We start from the raw sequence: 18,157 nt of genomic DNA, 5'->3' as shown, positions 1-18,157 counted from the left end.
TATCAATAACATATTTTGTCTAGGTTTAAAATGAGGGTTGAGATTTTTTTTTAAAAAACATTTTTATGAATATGTTCACCCCTCGTCTTTTCCTCAAGTTTCAATTTGCAACATAATTCAAAGAAACAAATCACAAATCAAATCAAACAAGCATGAATTTATATAGTTGTAATTTTTACAAAGGTTTTTAAAACAAATTTGTATTCTATTATTTACTTTGAAACATAAAATAAATTTTGTATTTGTACAATGAGTTCCAGAATTAATATTGTTATAATAAATGTTATGTGATTATTTTTTTTTTAAATTTTCCATAGTAAATATAGTATCTTTTCATAAATAATCAAATTGAAGAAAGACACATTATTCGAATGGTCAGGAATTAGTATAATTATCGTAAAACTATTCTTATGACAAATATTTGGTGGTGTATTGAAGTTTGAAAAGTAAGGGATAAAAAAAACAATCTCATCTAAATAAAAGTAGGAAACAAAAAAAGTAATTAAACAAAAACATAAACCTCATAAAATGTTCTAACAAGACAACTATTTAGTATTACTCTGTCTAAGATCAACAATAACCCAAAATAAATAAACACAGATATGAACAAATTAAATTAAATTAAACCTTAAACACCAAAATTGGGCTCCTAACATTATGCTTAGAATCATCCCATTCAAGTGAAGCTGCCATCGGAGCATCCCCCACCGCCGGCGCCGCCCCTTCCACCACCACCTTAAACGACCGTTTTTCGTACGCCCGATCGAATTTCAGAGTCTCTGGCGAGACCCTCACCGACAAACCCGCCGGCGATTTCACCTTCGCCCTGTACGTCGATGGGCCGAAGCCGACGTGTGTGACGGTCCGGTGGAAGACGGCAGAAAGAGAGGTGGCGTCGTAGTCGACGGGGACGTACATGGAAGGGTAGTTGAGAGCATCGGAGCCGGTCGCTAGCGGGATGGCGGAGCAGTTAAAAGAGGCGTCTCCGGTGAGAATGGCGAGGGCGGAGCCGGAGTAGCGTTTATTGGAGCAGAGGAAAGAGAGGTAAGAGGTGCGAGAGAGATCGTAAATGAGGCCTGGATGCACCGCTTTGGTCGGATTAATTTGGCCGGCGCCGCCGCCGATCGCGTCTAATTTATCTCCGATCTTCAATGGGGTCGCTGCAAAATTCGCAGAAGGTGAGTTCTAAATTTCCTTATCAAACTATAAATAATAACCTTATAATTTCAATATTCCAATAGTACCCTTATAACTATTTCAAAATAATCCTTAAAATTTCAATATTCCAACACATTACTTAAAATGGTCTGGTAATTCATTTGTGATCTTGATCTTAGTCCCTTCAGGGCTTTATTTTCACTTCATTTTGAAAGGATCAAAATTATCATAATTTAAGAATTCAATGATCAAAATAAATCAACATTAAGAATACAAAGATAAAAAAAATAAAAAATAAAAACAAAAAATATAAGGACTACCATAAAACAGTTTTAATAACATATAAGTAATTTGAGCAATAAATAAAGGAAAAAAGAAAAGGGAGGGTACCGGTGGTCATAAGGGCGGACTTGATGGCGGCGGGGGACCAAGTGGGGTGGAAGGTTTTGAGATAGGCGGCAGCGGCGGTGGCGTGGGGACAAGACATAGAGGTACCAGAAAGAAGGTTGAAAAGGGAATGTCTGTCGCTTGGAATTGAAGCCAATTTTGAGAATGCTGCTAAAATGTTCATCCCAGGTGCTGCAATGTCCGGCTGTTCTTTTTTTTTTTTTTTAATTTTTTTAACCAAAAAAGAAAAAAAAAATCCATTTGAAATATTTATTTAAAGCTTAAAAGGGAGAAAAAAAAGAAACTTAAAATGTCATTTCAAATTACCTTAAGAATATGAGAAGCTATGGTTTGAGGACCTCTAGAAGAAAAGTAAGCCAAAAAGGGAGCATCAACCTTCCTTGTGGTAGTTTTGTAAATGACAGCTTCAGGGTTTCTATTTATTTAAAATTTTAAAAATTTTAAAAATGAGATTAGTAATTATTAAAATTTACTAATAAAGCAGAGAAATAATATTAAATAGTGAAATTACTTGGTGGAGTTAATATAGCCATTAACAGAGTCAGAATCTAGAGAGGAAAGATGAGTGGAAGGAATAGGAGTGGTAATAGCAATTTCAGTAGTGCCCATAAGATTTGAAATTACACCTATGCCCCCAAGATCAGAAATTGTGTATTCTTGATATACTGATCCCAAACAATACACTATTTTTCCTTTCACTTTTTTCTCGTCAAGACTCCCATAATCACACCACCTGCAGTGCACCCATCAAAATTAATCAATTAATTATTAATATTCATCTCTACGTTTCAAAATGTTACGTTTTTATATTACCTTGGGTCGAGAGAGGAGTGATTAGGTAATGCTGCATTTGATCCGGAGATTAGAGGGTACATTTGCTTTTTTGGTGAAAATGTGTTCACTGATACTCCCTGTAATTATTAGTACACAAAACTTTTTGTCTATGTAATATAATATGTCCCACAAATTTTAAAATATGAGAGAGGATTTTAAATTTTATGATTTGTTTCACACAATGTTTCTTTACTGCAATGTTAGATTTTAAAACAAATTTTTCTCTTTTTTTTTTTTTTTTAATTTTCACCTTCTTTAGAAACCTTTTTTTCAATGATAGTTTTTATGTTTTTCTTATAATAATTTTGACATGTACTCGAAAAAATTATGATAAAAACTATTTCAATTTTCTAAAAGGATTTAATTGTGAAAATAAAAACTTTCTGAAGTTACTGATCATAATTTCCCTTGTAAGATACTTACAGAGAATTTCTTATTGTTACCCAATTTCACGATGGTAGTGAAATCCCTATCAATCGTAGAAGCCGCCACCGTCATTATCCATGGCGCCGTGTTCTCCACCGTCTTTAAATCCGGCCCACTATTTCCGGCGGAGCAACTCGTCAATATCCCTTTCTCCATTGCGTGAAACGACCCGATCGCGATCGGGTCCTCAAAGAATTCCGTCGACTCGCCGCCGATTGACACCGATATGATGTCTACTCCGTCAGCGATAGCGTGGTCGAATCCGGCCAGTAGATCCATGTCGCTGCACCCTACGATCCAGCACACTTTATACATCGCGATTCTCGCCGCCGGGACGCCGCCACGTGCGGTGCCTCCGGCGACGCCATAGAGACTGGCGCCATCGACGGCGGCTCCGGCGACCGTGGAGGCGGTGTGGGAACCGTGACCGATCTCGTCGGCGGGGCTTTGGTTGATGGAATCGTCTATTTTTTCAAGGTTGAAGAACCTCGCGCCGATAACTTTCCTGCAGTTTCGATCAATCCTATAAGGTCAAATTACTATTTTGCCCCTTTATTTGTATCTTATATGACATTTAACCCTACAATTTTTCATTTTAACCATTAAACTTTAAATCTTTTTTTCAAAAAAAAAAAAACAAAGAAAGAAAAAGAAAAAAAGACTAATTGATCATGCTGTTCACTCCACTTGTGAAAAAAATGGAGAAAATAAAGTTAATATTCTAATAGAAAAGAAATGGGTTGTCAATTTATTTATTTATTTAAATAAAATTACATTTTTAGTCCTTCATTTTGAAATTTGTGTGTTTGTCCAAAGTCCTAAATATGTATCCTTTCAGGTCCTTAAGGTGTATTTAGTCACTCAATTTTTAAGAATAGGTTAAAATAATTAGGACTAAAAACGTATTAACACACATATTCTTCAACACTAAAAGAAATATATATTTTAAATGATCAAATGCACCATTTTTTTCAAAATAAACTAAAGAGTTTATATTCATCTTTTTTTAAAAAAAATAATTCAATAAGAGTGATGGTATTCAAACTTATAACTTGTTCAAATTTAAATTTGCCATGAAATTGTATGTGGAGAATGAAACAAACTCAATTTAAGGATGTCAATTTTTCTCTAAAAAAAAATTATGTGCTAGATGAGGGCGAGGATGGGACTACATGAAGTTGGTTGAAATAGGTAAATCATCATCAAAGAAAAAAAGTCATAGGTACATTCTAAATATAGTTCAATAAAATGACTTTTTTTTTTTTTTTTTTTCTGGCGTTGCCTTGGAGTAAACTTGAAAGAAAGAAAAAGTGTAAAAATGAATACATTACCATTTGAGTCCCACAAGAACAAAAAATTAACCCAAATTCATGAAAATTTTCAAATTTTCAAAAATAAATAATTAATTAATTAAAAAATAGAAATAGTAGAAAAAGAGAGAGAGACCTGTTACAATCAGTGAAGTTATGTCCAGTGACACATTTGCCCTTCCATTTAGAAGGAATTTCACCGTAGCCATCATCTTTAAAACTTGGACCTTCCATCCATATCCCCGAATCCAACAGACCCACGATTATGTTGGATTCTGCGGCGGCGTTCTGCCGGCTCGCCGCCTCCGACAGCCCCAGAAAATCCCATGATCTTGTTGTACGTAGTTTCCTCCTCTTGCTCCGAAATACTGACACCACATTTTTTTCCTCTGCATTTCCATTTTCATTATTATATATATCAATTTCCATTTCTTTTCTTTTTCATTCGGATTTTTTAGCCATAAGAAACACTTTTATACATAAACATGATTTAGTTTTTGGTTTTTGATTTTTGAAAATAAAACATATAAACTTGTTATCCACTTTCTAAAAATGAATGGTAAGTGTTTCTTTTAAGATAGGGAGAAAAAAATAAATTTATAAACTAAAAACGAAAAAAGAAAAAAGGAAAAATAAATAAATATAGACGAACTTGCAAGTTTGTTGGCTTCATGGGGCAAGAGCCTTGCAGCAAATCCATTGAAGCTCCTTCCATAGCTATAAATCTTGGCTTTTCTAGCCAATTCCTCACTAAAAATCCATTTAATTAAAAGAAACAAATAGTCAAAATAAAATAAAAAATTTACTGAATTTCGCACAAAATAAACAAATATATGGGGTAATAATTAATTACTCTCCAACAGCATTAGCGAGGAGGCTATGATGATGATCTGCTAGAACTTCATGGCTCTCCAATTTTGGCAATGCTCCCATGTACACAACATAAGCCTGTGTAAAAAAGAAAAAAATAATACATTAATAAAAAAAATGACGGTGGTCGGAGGATGGCGGAAGCCACCGTGAGAGGCGGCATGGGTGCCGGGTGGGGTGTGTTTTTTTTACCTCTCTGTCAACATGGGTTGAAGAGACGACGGCGGCTAAGAGGAAAATGAAAGTGAGAAGTAAAGGTAATTTGAGCATTTTGCAATTCATATTTTGAGAGAATTGTAAAATCGTGTTTGGTATTTGGTGAGTTATGAAATTGTATAAATAGAAGAGAGGAAGTGAGTTCTAAGATTATAGTTAGGATTTAGAGGGAAATGAGGAAATCTGATTACATTTAATTAATCAATTTCATGTAATCATAACTATTTGGATTTAGATTTTTCTGATCACAAAGATATGTTTGTTGTGTTGAAAATATCACTTTCAATACTTGGTCAAATTAAAGGGTGGAAGAAAAATTAAGTAATACTGTAAATCTGTTTAGATTTTTTTTTTTTTTTTTTTTTTTTTTTTTGCAAAAAAGAAATTATAAAACTTTGAAATAACTCATTTTCTTTTTTTCTTTTTTTCTTTTTTTTTTTTTGGTTAATTTATATAGATTTTTTAGTTATCATAAAGTAAATATATTATTATTATTATTATTATTATTATTATTATTATTTTAGTATGCAACCAGTGTATGGATATGATTCAAACCTCTCCAAATTCACATTCTCATATATTTTTTTTAATATAGCAACAAAATTATGATTTACCTTATAGCATGTGTGAACGGACCTTTAATATTAATATTGTTGTTTTCAAAACTTTAGAGAAATATTGTTGTTTTGAAACTTATTAGAGAAATATTGTTGTTTTGGGAGTTCGAGGCTAGATGTCGAAGGTTGAAGTTTCGATACACATCCACCCTCGAGATTGCAAGTTGAAGTTTCGACACACATCCACCCTCGAGATTGCAGGTTTATTACTTTTCTTTTTCCCTCATAGAGGAAATAAAGTAATGAGATGGTAGACTATATGTATCTGTGTACTCGAGCTGCTTCTAACAACGTATGCATTTTTTATCATTTCAAATTAGATGGAGGCTTGTGGGATTGACGTGAGGGGGTGGGGATGGCTATATTTCTGGGAGCGAGCTCAGGCGAATATGAAGCGCATGGATACAAGTTATGCCTTGGAATGAAAGACAATTCCAAATTAGCTTTGTCTACAAACAAAATTTTGTATATTAGGTTGTCGAAGGTTACACACATGTCGAAACTTCAAAGCTATTAAGGAGATAAGTGGTCTGAAGCAGATTAAGCGAGATAGTAGGAGAGAGCGAGATGTTGAACGAGATTTTAAGAGAGAGCGAGATTCAAAGCGAAATTTTAGGAGAGAGCGAGATTCAAAGTGAGAATGTTGGAGAGAGCAAGATTTAGTTTATATTGACTAATCTGACTAACATTGAACTTGGTAAAATGAAATTGTTGAATAATTGAAAAATGAGATTGTTCAGGAATACACATTGAATGCTAAGATTACGCATTGAGTTTCTGGTAGTAGATCCATAATAAAAAAAAAAGTGTTTGTGATTATTCCAGAAGAAATGAAAGTTAGTAATCATTAATGGAAAAATAACAACAATAATAGAGAGAGCGAGAGCGAGATCTTAGGAGAGAACGAGAGTGAGATCTTAGGAGAGAGTGAGAGTGAGAGAGCAAGATCTTAGGAGAGAGCGAGAGTGAGAGAGCAAGATCTTAGGAGAGAGCGAGAGTCTTCGGAATAATCATTTTATAATCATTAGACTATAATTGAATAATCATTAGACAATAAATTGAATAAATTGAATATATTATATTATTATACTATAAATTGAATATATTAGATTATTATAATGTAAAACTTTATTGATTACAAAAATTTTTTTTTGAATATACAGTAGATTATTATAAAAAAATCGAATATATAATAAATTATAATATAAAAAATTGAATATACAATAAAATGAATATATAATAAAAAAAAATTATTTATTATTCAATCCCTAACTATCTGGAGCCCGTCTTAGTAACGAAGGACACTTCCTTCGATTATGTCCTAACTGGTTACAAAATCCACATCATTGTCGAGTGGCTGGTTCTGTCAAATTCATCTCGTTGTGATAACATGAACTTTTCGGTTTACCAGGTCTTCTCAGGATATAAGACGGGCATATAGGGTGCGTGATCCAGTAATCTTCATGCGGTACAGGTTGAAATTGAAGAGAGTAACATTCAGCATACGTTGACAATTTGTAGTAGTCCTCAATAAAATCTTCGTAGTTCATGTTAAAATATGAGCAAACGGCCATAAAATGTGAGCATGGAATGTCGAATGCTTGCCATTTGTTACATGAACAGTATCGTTCGGTATGATGGCTTGTTCGAGATCACTAAGTATGAAACACCTGAGAGAAATTGTAACACACGAAGAGGTGTGTTTAATATCATATCGACATGCTGGTATAATTGCAGTAGTAAACAACCCAGCAAATGGTTGGACAAGACCGAAATGTCACCATCGTTTTTGCTTACGACATATCGTCAGCAACTTCAATAAAAAGTATAAATTTAATTCATTGAAAAATTATGTTTATCGTGTCGGGTGTCAGTTTCAAATTCAAAAGTTCAACAAAGCAATTGAAGATATCAAAGGAATAAATCGAAGTTGTCTAAGTTTTTTTGACAACATTAGTTTAGAGCAATGGACTCAAGCACATGATGGAGGATTTATATATGGGTGGATGACGATAAATCTATCAAAGTGCATAAATGGAGTCTTCAAAGGAGCTCGAATGTTGCCTATAAATGCTCTTGCTCAGATAATATTCTTCAAATGCGGAACTATTTCGAGAAAAGAAGAGCAGAAATAAGGGATGCATTGGAGCGTCAAGATAAATACACCTGGTAAATATTATTTTTTATATATATAATTTATTAATAGTTTATTTCAAACATATTTTATAATACTAAGTGGAGTAAAAATCCAGGTACGCACACGAAAAAATAAATAAATGGGTTGCACGATCTAGTAAACATGAAGTACAATCATACGATCGATATGAAGGTGTGTTTCATGTGAAGATCGACCATCATAGTCTCAATGCCAAAGGAGGAAACGTTCAAATATTGAGGCTAAACAGGTCCGAGCGGTACTGTTCATGTAACAAGTGGCAAGCATTCGGCATTCCATGCTCGCATTTTATGGCCGTTTGCTCACATTTTAACATGAACTACGAAGATTTTATTGAGGACTACAACAAATTGTCAACATATGCTGAATGTTACTCTTCTCAATTTCAACCTGTACCGCATGAAGGTTACTGGATCACACATCCTAATATGCCCGTCTTACATCCTGATCCATCGTTGTTGAGAAGACCTGGTAGACTGAAAGTTCACGTTATCACAACGAGATGGATTGGACAGAACCAACCACTCGACAACGATGTGGATTTTGTAACCAGTTAGGACATAATCGAAGGAAGTGTCCTTCGTTACTATGACGGGCTCCAGATAGTTAGGGATTGAATAATATATAATTCTTTTATTATATATTCATTTTATTGTATATTCAATTTTTTTATTATAATTTATTGTATATTCAATTTTTTTTATAATAATCTATTGTATATTCAATTTTTTTTTTTTTTTGTAATCAATAAAGTTTTACATTATTCTTTACCCTCATACTTTTCTCTACTATTCAATTATAGTCAATTTTAATATATATATATATATATATTTTCAGATCATGGCTTCCCAGGACCTGTTGATCCCGATGTTTTGTACGACCAGTCCATTCATCGATCATATGTTGTATGGCGAGATCGTACTACTGGAGAAATATCTTACAGACGTCGAGAGGCATGATTTATTCAGTTGGACTGGCATCTGATCACAGCCTTGGTCGAGAGATGGAGGCCCGAGATGCATACATTCCATATGTCTGTTGGAGAGTGCACTATCACTCTACAAGATATAGAAGTGTTGTTTGGGTTACCTGTTGACGGTGAGCCGGTCACCGGAGTGATATACGATGACTGGTTAAAAGTTTGCCAACTGTACCTCGGTGCGACCCCACCTGCCGACAAGATTAAAGGATCGAGGTTAAGTTTAATATGGTTGGGAAAACAATTTCGTGAGCTCACAGATGATGCAGACGAGGAAACCGTCATAAGATATGCTTGACCATATATACTACAAATGATGGGTGGAAGTCTGTGTTCAGATAAATCAAGTCATTTTGTTCACTTGATGTTCCTGCCACTGTTAGCTAACCTCCATGATGCGGGGCGGTATTCGTGGGGTGGAGCATACTTGGCATGGTTGTATAGACAACTATGCAAAGCAACAAAACCTGAGGTTTGAGAGATAGTTGGGCCTCTCATACTTTTGTAACTATGGGCTTGGGAGTGATTTCCAACAATGGCTCCACAGCCACGTCATGTTAATGACACTCAGTTAGTTGGACGAGCCTACGGTTCTCGGTATGTTGTTTTAATTCAATTTAATTTTTATATCACTGATCTAGTTAATTTAAATTCTAAATTATCAATTTAAAAATTTAGGTGGAGAGACAAATTTTGTGTGACTAGGACAGCCACACATGTAGTCAACCAGAATAGATACATGTTTGATATGCTTCAACCTAAACAGGTACATTACACTAAACCTAATTGATTATTTTATTCACATTTTTATTATATTTGGTTTTAATATTCTCTAATATAATATTTTGTCTTTCAGGTTATTTGGGAGTCGTACAAAATTATTGTGCATACTTTGCTTAATTTTTGTACGAATGGTCAAAACATATGGCGGACGATGAGTCCTCTCATTGTTTTCACATTGGTGAGTGGCATCTTCCTGACAGGGTGATGAGACAATTCGGTTTTCAGCAGGATGTCCTATCGCCTTGTAATACTAAATCCGTACTACATGATATTGACCTAAGGACTGAAGATTGGTCCGAAAAAGTTGCACATTTGGTAGTGCGATGGCACTATCGTGCAAGGTTTATTGCAGTGGGGGTTTCTCTTGAACAGTTTGACACAGATGTCACTCCAGAATATATTCATTGGTATAATAATATCACAAGGTGCTACGTCACTCGTCCGGGAACAGTTGTGGGTCATCTGGTAAATGAATGAATATTATCTATTTTTTTAATTTAAATTTATTTTAAATATTGTCTAATTGTTTTATAATTCACAGAGATCGAACAACAGTAGACTCCGTGAGGTTGCGAATGATCCGAACCAGATTCTTGCTATATGTAGTGACAACCAAAGCTATATGGAAGAAATTTATTTTATGTACGATATACCTATTGTTCCTCCACCAACTCTTAGACGTAGAGGACCTGTTCGGGAAGATGATGAGTTTGATGAGGTTGCACATAATGTGGAAGAGTTGCCCCCTATGATGCAGACGCAGATGCAGAGTCAAACTGATTATGTTAGTCTGATGATGATGATGTCAGCATTTGATTCAGGACATTATGACTCAGAGGCTGGTCCTTCGTCTTCATATGTGCATGGACATGGTCGGGGTCGTGGAGAGCATAATGAATATTTATATTATGAAGCGCCTGCAAAGGTACCAGAGCAACATCAAGAAGAACACGAGCAACCTCAAGCTCGAAGTCGACGATACCAACCAGCTCGAAATCGACGATGTTCGCCTTGTGGGACACATTGATTTTTGTAATTATTTTTATATAAATGAGATATTTAATTTACATTTTTTTATTTTTATGAGTTATTATTTTTTTTTAATTTATTCTTTTTAGAGTTTAAATAAAATAATAAAATATTTTTAGAAATTGTTTTTATAAAATAAAAAATTAAAAAAAAAAGGATTAGAAAGAAGAAGGTGGAATGTGTAATAATTAAAAAGGAAAAAAAAAAGGAAATTTGTACGGTATTCTTGCTCTCTATCAAAATCTCGCTCTCGCTCTCTCAAACTCTCGCTCTCGAATTTTATTGGGAAGACTTGCTGAGATGACAGAATCCGTAAAAATTATTCAACAAGCTTTGGAAGGAATTCCAGGGGGACCTTATGAAAATTTAGAAATATGATCTTTTAATAGAGGAAGGTCTCCGGAATGATAATTAAACAGACTCAATAACAATGTTAGGAAGGGCAAGGTCGAGGGTTCAAAGTTCGACGTACAAATGAAAGGAAGGTCGAGGGTTCAAAATTCCACCTATCTAGGTCGATTTTTCAACACTCGACTTATTTAAAAAAAAAAAAAAAAAAAAAAAAAAAAAACCAACAACAACAACAATATTTTTACAAATAGTTTGAAAACAATAATATTTTCCTAAATAGTTTTTAAAAGGACAATATCCTTTTAATTTTCCCTCCTTCAACTCTACATCCCATATATAGGTTTTCTAATTTAATGTTCTAAACACCCCTAAAAGTTTAAACACCTATTAGTATTTCAACATCTATTTTTAGTGATAAACAAAGGAAGAAAAAGAGTATATAAAAAATAGAGAAATTTTCACGATAGAAAAAATGTCAACATCAATAGAAAAAAAAACATTAATAGACATTGATAGACTAGAATATCGAAATTTTATATTTTGTGTAAATAATTTCTCCTATTTTTGAAAATACCAAAAAAAAAATATAAACAGTTCTTTTAGGGAAAAAAAAAGTTCTTTTTTTTCTTGATAACAAAATAATAAATAAATAAATATGTACAAAAAAAAAGTCTATTTGTAAATGGAGAATGTTGTTAGTATTATCTGCAATTGATTGGGATTACTGTTGACTTTATGGCCCTTAATCTTAAATTAATTAATTTTAATTAATTAATTAATCAATATTTTGATGATAACAAACTCAATTTTTAATTATTGAAAATCTTAGTGTTTTAATATATCCATAACGTAGAGCTCAGAACAACGATTCTAACACCTCTTGAATCACTCAAATCGGAGCTAAAACGAAGACGATATGATCAAAACACCGTGGTGGATGATGTGGCATAACCAGACCATTTGCATTTAGACATGTAGCAGCATGGTTGAATGGTGGATCATAAAGAGATTAACATATGATGGGCTTTTGATTTTTGGATTGATTTAAAATAAAAAAAATTGAAATTAAAAAGAAATTTAAAAAGAAAATAAATTTAATATTATTTTATGTTTGTGTCTAACGGCTAGTTTTTTACACATGGTATGTTTTTTATTTTTTGATTGACTTTAAAAAGAATGAATTTAATATTATTTTATGTTTGTGTCTAACTACTAGTTTTTGACACATGGTATGTTTTTTTTATTTTTTGGATTAATTTTAAAAAAAAATGAATTTTAAAATAAAAGAAATTTAATATTGTATTTTGTTTGTATCTAACGACTAGTTTAGAATCTCTACCATTGATTTTTCTTTTCCAAAATCTAATGGTCCAAATATTGTGGTTTCTAAAAATTTTTCCATCTCTATATAAAGCATCTTCACTCTCCAAATTTTAAACTAAAAAATTTTACATTTCATAATCCTCCAAACCTCAAAAGTTCCATTGTTGCTCTCTCTAAGTTCCCAATTTTTTTTTCTTTTCATCTTATTCTTGAGAAAGTGTTATTGTATTGTGAGGATAAACTTGTTGAGTGCTTAAACTTGTAAATCCACACTAATGAGAGTTGTATTGTGTTCTTAAAAAATTCTAACATTTGTAACATTTGATCCTAAACCGTGGAAATGATCGGGTTTGCTCTTGAACTCGTAAAAGAAGTGGTGGTGTAATGGTTGAGCTCTAATCCGTGGAAAGAGTCGGAAAGATTTTATTCAAATTCCCAAGAGGCATTTGGGGAGTGGAGTAAGTCGAGTTTGACCGAACCACTATAAAAATTACGGTGTCTTCTTCTCTAACTCTTTCCTTTTTATTTTTGCAATTAATTTAAGCAATTTATCATATGTTTTAGTTTGTTCTTATTTATTTGCAAAATTTTGATAGAATTAAATTATCACATTTTTTTCATCTTATTTATTGCATAAATTGAATTTTTCTTATTATTTATAAAAAATGTATTAATTAGTTTAATTGGGTTAATTTAGAAAAAAAAGTTTAATTAAATCCTATTCACCCCCTCGAGGGTTGCCATATCGATCCAACAATTGGTATCAAAGCGGGTTGCTCTTCTTGAAATATTTATTTCTTGATGAACTTAATTGTTTTTGAGCTATGGCAACTTTAGGTTTTATCCTTTTACCGATAGTCAATCTATTACAAAGCCTCTTTTCTTTAATGGTACTAATTATAGTTATTGGAAAAATAGAATGAGATTTTTCTTGCTTTCTATTGATTATGATTTATGGGATATTGTTGAGGAAGGTTTTAAAATTCCAACAAAAGATGTTGATGGTGTTAGCACTATAAAACCTAAGGAAGAATGGTCAATAAATGAAAAGAAAGCATGCTCTTTAAATGTCAAAGCTATTAATTGCTTATTTTGTGCTTTGAATGAAGTTGAGTATAATAGAGTGTCTATTTGCAAAACCGCTAAAGAGATATGGGATAAATTAGAAATTACTCATGAAGGAACTAGTCAAGTAAAAGAAACAAAGATTGACATGTTAGTTCATCAATATGAAATGTTTAAAATTGATGAAAATGAAGCTATTTCCGATATGTTTATTAGATTTACTAACATTGTCAATGCTTTAGAAGGACTTGGGAAAAAGTACTTAAATCTTGAGAAGATAAAGAAGCTATTGTGGTCTTTGCCTAAACAATGGGAGCCTAAAGTCACCGTCATTCAAGAGGCAAAGGATCTCAAATCTCTCTCCATTGATGAACTCATAGGCTCGTTGTTGACGCATGAGATAAAGATCAAGAAAAACATGGAGGATGAAAAGAAAAAGAAAGAAAAGAGTATAGCTTTAAAGACCATCTCTTTAGAAGTTGACTCCCAAGATGAAGATGACCTTGATGAAGATGATATTGCCTATCTTTTACGTAAGAATAAGAACTTCATCAAGAGAAAGAAGCAATTCAAGAAGCATCACTCCAACCAAAAAGAGTCAAAAGGTGAAAAGAGCAAAAAAGATGAGGTAATATGCTATGAATGCAAGAATCCGGGTCATATTAGAACCAATTGTCATTTTCTCAAATCATCCAAGAAATCCAAGAAGAAAGCAATGATAGCTACTTGGGATGATAGCGATGAAAACGAAAGTGGGAATGATAATGAAGAAATGGCCAATTTTTGCTTCATGACTCAAAGTGACAAAGAAGATGAACAAAATGATGAGGTTTGTTTGAAAGCCTCTAAGAAAAACAAGTGGTACTTGAATAGTGGTTGCTCGAGGCACATGACGGGAGACCCATCCAAGTTTGTCTCTCTCTCCAAAAAGGATGGAGGTCTTGTAACCTTTGGTGACAACGAAAAGGTAAAATAATTGGTAAAGGTAGTATAGGTAATGAATCTTCTATTTTAATTGAAAATATACTTTTGGTTGATGGTTTGAAGCATGATTTACTTAGTATTAGTCAATTGTGTGATAAAGGCTTTAGAGTTGTGTTTGATAAAAAGAATTGCATCATTGGAAATGTTAGTGATAGAAAAGTTATATTTGTTGGAAATAGAGATGAAAATGTTTATACTATTGATTGGAATGATTGTCCTATTAATGATAAATGTTTATCGGCTTTGCATAATGATTCTTAGTTATGGCATAGAAGACTAGGACATGCTAGCATGCACTTAATTTCAAATATTTTCAAGAATTCTTTGGTTAGAGATCTTCCCAAATTTAAATTTGAAAAAGACAAAGTTTGTGATGCTTGTCAAATGGGTAAGCAAACTAAGTCCTCTTTCAAATCTAAAAATGTAACCTCTACAACTAGACCCCTTCAACTATTACACATGGACTTATTTGGCCCTTCTAGAATTGCTAGTTTTGGAGGGAACTATTATGCCTTATTGATAGTTGATGGTTTTTCAAGATTTACTTGGTTTTGATGCTAAAACATAAGGATGATGCTTTGAAAAGCTTTTCTAGTTTTGCAAAAAAAGTTCAAAATGAAAAAAGTTTTTTGATTTCTAAAATTAGGAGTGATCATGGAGGAGAATTTGATAGCAATGTTTTTGAAAATTTTTGTGAAGAAAATGGTTTTTCTCATAATTTCTCCGCTCTAAGAACTCCTCAACAAAACGGTGTAGTTGAAAGGAAAAATCGTACTTTGCAAGAATTTGCTAGATCAATGTTGCATGAGTATGGTTTACCTATATACATTTGGGCGGAAGCCATTAACACCGCTTGTTATGTTTTAAATAGAGTTTTAATTAGACATTCTTTGTATAAAACTCCTTATGAACTTTGACATAACAAAATTCCAAAGATTGGGTATTTCAAAGTTTTTGGTTGCAAATGTTTTATTTTGAATAACAAAGAAAAACTTGAAAAATTTGATTCTAAGACGGATGTTGGTATTTTCCTTGGCTATTCCTCTATTAGTAAAGCTTATAGAGTTTTCAATAAAAGAACTTTAGTAATTGAGGAATCTATGCATGTAGTATTTGATGAATCTTGCAATGTTATTTCTAATGAGCCTATTTATAGTGATTTTTTAGAAGGAAATTTTGGAGATTTACTTGTTAGTGACAAAGGCAAGGAAATTGTTTCAAGTAAGCAAGAGGTGAGCTTAATCGAAAAGAACGAAGTTGGTTCTTCATCCATGCCTAAAGAGTGGAGGTATGCTCCTTCCCATCCCAAAGAATTAATTCTTGGTGATCCCGAACAAGGTGTGAAAACTCGTTCCTCTCTTAATATGTTTAATAATCTTGCTTTTGTTTCTCAAATTGAACCAAAAAGTTTTAAAGATGCCGAAAATGATGAATTTTGGATTTTAGCTATGCAAGAAGAATTAAATCAATTTGAAAGGAATAAAGTTTGGGAGTTAGTCCCTAGGCCCTCTCATGCTTCTATAATTGGAACTAAATGGGTCTTTAGAAATAAAATGGATGAAAATGGAAATATCATTAGAAATAAAGCTAAACTTGTAGCTCAAGGTTATTGTCAAGAGGAAGGAATAGATTATGAAGAAACTTTTGCACCCATTGTTAGATTAGAAGCTATTATAATGTTGCTTGCTTTTGCCTCTTATAAGAATTTTATTTTGTATCAAATGGATGTGAAAAGTGCATTTTTAAATGGTTATATTATGGAGGAAGTTTATGTAGAACAACCTCCGATGTTTGAAAGTTTTGATTTTCCTAATCATGTCTATAGTTGAAAAAGGCTCTTTATGGCTTAAAACAAGCTCCAAGAGCTTGGTATGATAGACTTAGTAATTTCTTGCTTGAAAATGGATTTAAAATGGGTAAAATTGATACTACTCTTTTTATTAAGACTAAAGAAAATGATATGCTTTTAGTACAAATATATGTGGATGATATTATTTTTGGTTCTACTAATCCATCTTTGTGTGAAGAATTTTCTAAGTGTATGCATAGTGAATTTGAGATGAGTATGATGGGAGAACTTAGCTTCTTCCTTGGACTCCAAATCAAACAACTCAAGGATGGTATTTTCATAAGTCAAGAAAAATACACAAGGGATTTGCTCAAAAGGTTCAAATTCAATGAAGGTAAAATTGCAAAAACTCCTATGAGCACATCCACTAAGCTTGACAAGAATGAAAAAGGTAAGTGTGGATATACAAACTTATAGAGGTATGATTGGATCTTTATTTTATTTAACCGATAATAGACCCGATATTATGTTTAGTGTATGTCTTTGTGCTAGATTTCAATCTTGTTCTAATGAATCACATTTACATGTCGTTAAAAGAATTTTTAAATATTTGCTTGGTACTATTAATTTAGGCTTATGGTATCCTAGAAATGTTGAATTTAATTTGGTAGGATATTCCGATGCGGATTTTGCGGGTACTAGTGAGACTTGTCAATTTCTTGGTAGTTCCTTAGTTTCTCGGTTCACTACCGAAGCGGAATATATTGCAGTTGCTAGTTGTTGTGCTCAAATTCTTTGGATGAAACAAACTCTTTGTGATTTTGGATTAAAGTTTGATAATGTGTCTATATTTTGTGATAATACTAGTGCTATTAATTTGACTAAAAATCCTATACATTATTCTAGGACTAAGCATATTGATATTAGGTATCACTTTATTAGAGAACATATGCAGAATGATAATATTACTCTTGAATTTGTAGGCTCTAATAATCAATTAGCGGATATTTTTACCAAGCCTTTGAATGAATTGCAAAAATAGGTTTGAGCTCGGTATTATTCGTTGTGATGCCTCTTGATTTTATAATTTTTACTTGTTAATTCTTTTAGAAGGCATTTTGATAGGGGGAGATATAGAAAGCATGTGTTAATATTCTTAGGGTGAGTTGTGCTAAATTTATGTTCATGTTTTTAAGGGAAACATTTATGTAGTTCTAAATTTTTCTTAATTATTCTTTTTGATGATTCCAAAGGGGGAGAAGTTTAAGAAAAATATGCTATAAATTTGTTATGATTTTGATTGTATTAATTAGGGGGAGAATTTATTTTTTTGAGTGAATTTCAAGAATGATCTTTATGGTGATATGTTGAATTTTATTATGTGCTACAAATGGTTTACATGTATTTCAAGTTATTTTTCTTGAATGGTTTCTCATCATCAAAAAGGGGGAGATTGTTGGTTTTTTGGCCCTTAATCTCAAATTAATTAATTAACCAATGTTTTGATGATAACAAGCTCAATTTTTAATTACTGAAAATCTTAGTATTTTAATATGTCCATAGCGTAGAGCTCGGAACAACGATTCCAACACCTCTCGAATCACTCAAATCGAAGCTAAAACGAAGACGATATGACCGAAACAAATCTATAGAGAAAATACCGTGGTGGATGACGTAGCATAACCAGACCATTTGCATGTAGACATATGGCAGCATATTGGTTGAATAATGGATCATTAAGAGATTAACATATGATGGACTTTTGATTTTTGAATTGATTTAAAATAAAAAAATTGAAATTTAAAAGAAATTTAAAAGGAAAATAAATTTAATATTATT

General features: G+C 32.6%; 1 protein-coding gene and 1 long non-coding RNA gene across 2 annotated transcripts; one reads left to right on the top strand and one right to left on the bottom strand.

Annotated features, from left to right (window-relative positions):
- Positions 1 to 483: 483 nt before the first annotated feature.
- LOC120091578 (subtilisin-like protease SBT4.15) lies at positions 484 to 5,276 on the bottom strand. The gene is made up of 10 exons (XM_090307028.1): positions 5,199 to 5,276; positions 4,990 to 5,084; positions 4,789 to 4,886; positions 4,273 to 4,525; positions 2,824 to 3,349; positions 2,380 to 2,477; positions 2,078 to 2,299; positions 1,873 to 1,981; positions 1,549 to 1,750; positions 484 to 1,160 (listed from the first exon to the last, which is right to left on the bottom strand). The coding sequence occupies exons 1-10, from the start codon at positions 5,274 to 5,276 to the stop codon at positions 622 to 624; spliced, it is 2,220 nt and encodes a 739-aa protein (XP_090163154.1). The 3' UTR covers positions 484 to 621.
- A 623-nt stretch (positions 5,277 to 5,899) lies between these two features.
- On the top strand, positions 5,900 to 6,566 carry LOC150032810 (uncharacterized). The gene is made up of 2 exons (XR_016524350.1): positions 5,900 to 6,040; positions 6,160 to 6,566. It is a non-coding gene; the product is annotated as an uncharacterized LOC150032810 (long non-coding RNA).
- The last annotated feature ends 11,591 nt before the right edge of the window (positions 6,567 to 18,157 follow it).

The sequence above is a fragment of the Benincasa hispida genome, chromosome 11, assembly GCF_027475165.1.
Source record: "Benincasa hispida cultivar pf3 chromosome 11, pf3_genome.v1.1, whole genome shotgun sequence".
Lineage (NCBI taxonomy): Eukaryota > Viridiplantae > Streptophyta > Magnoliopsida > Cucurbitales > Cucurbitaceae > Benincasa > Benincasa hispida.
The sequence above is the reverse complement of the archived record's forward strand: the minus strand, read 5'-3'. Positions and strand labels throughout refer to the sequence as shown.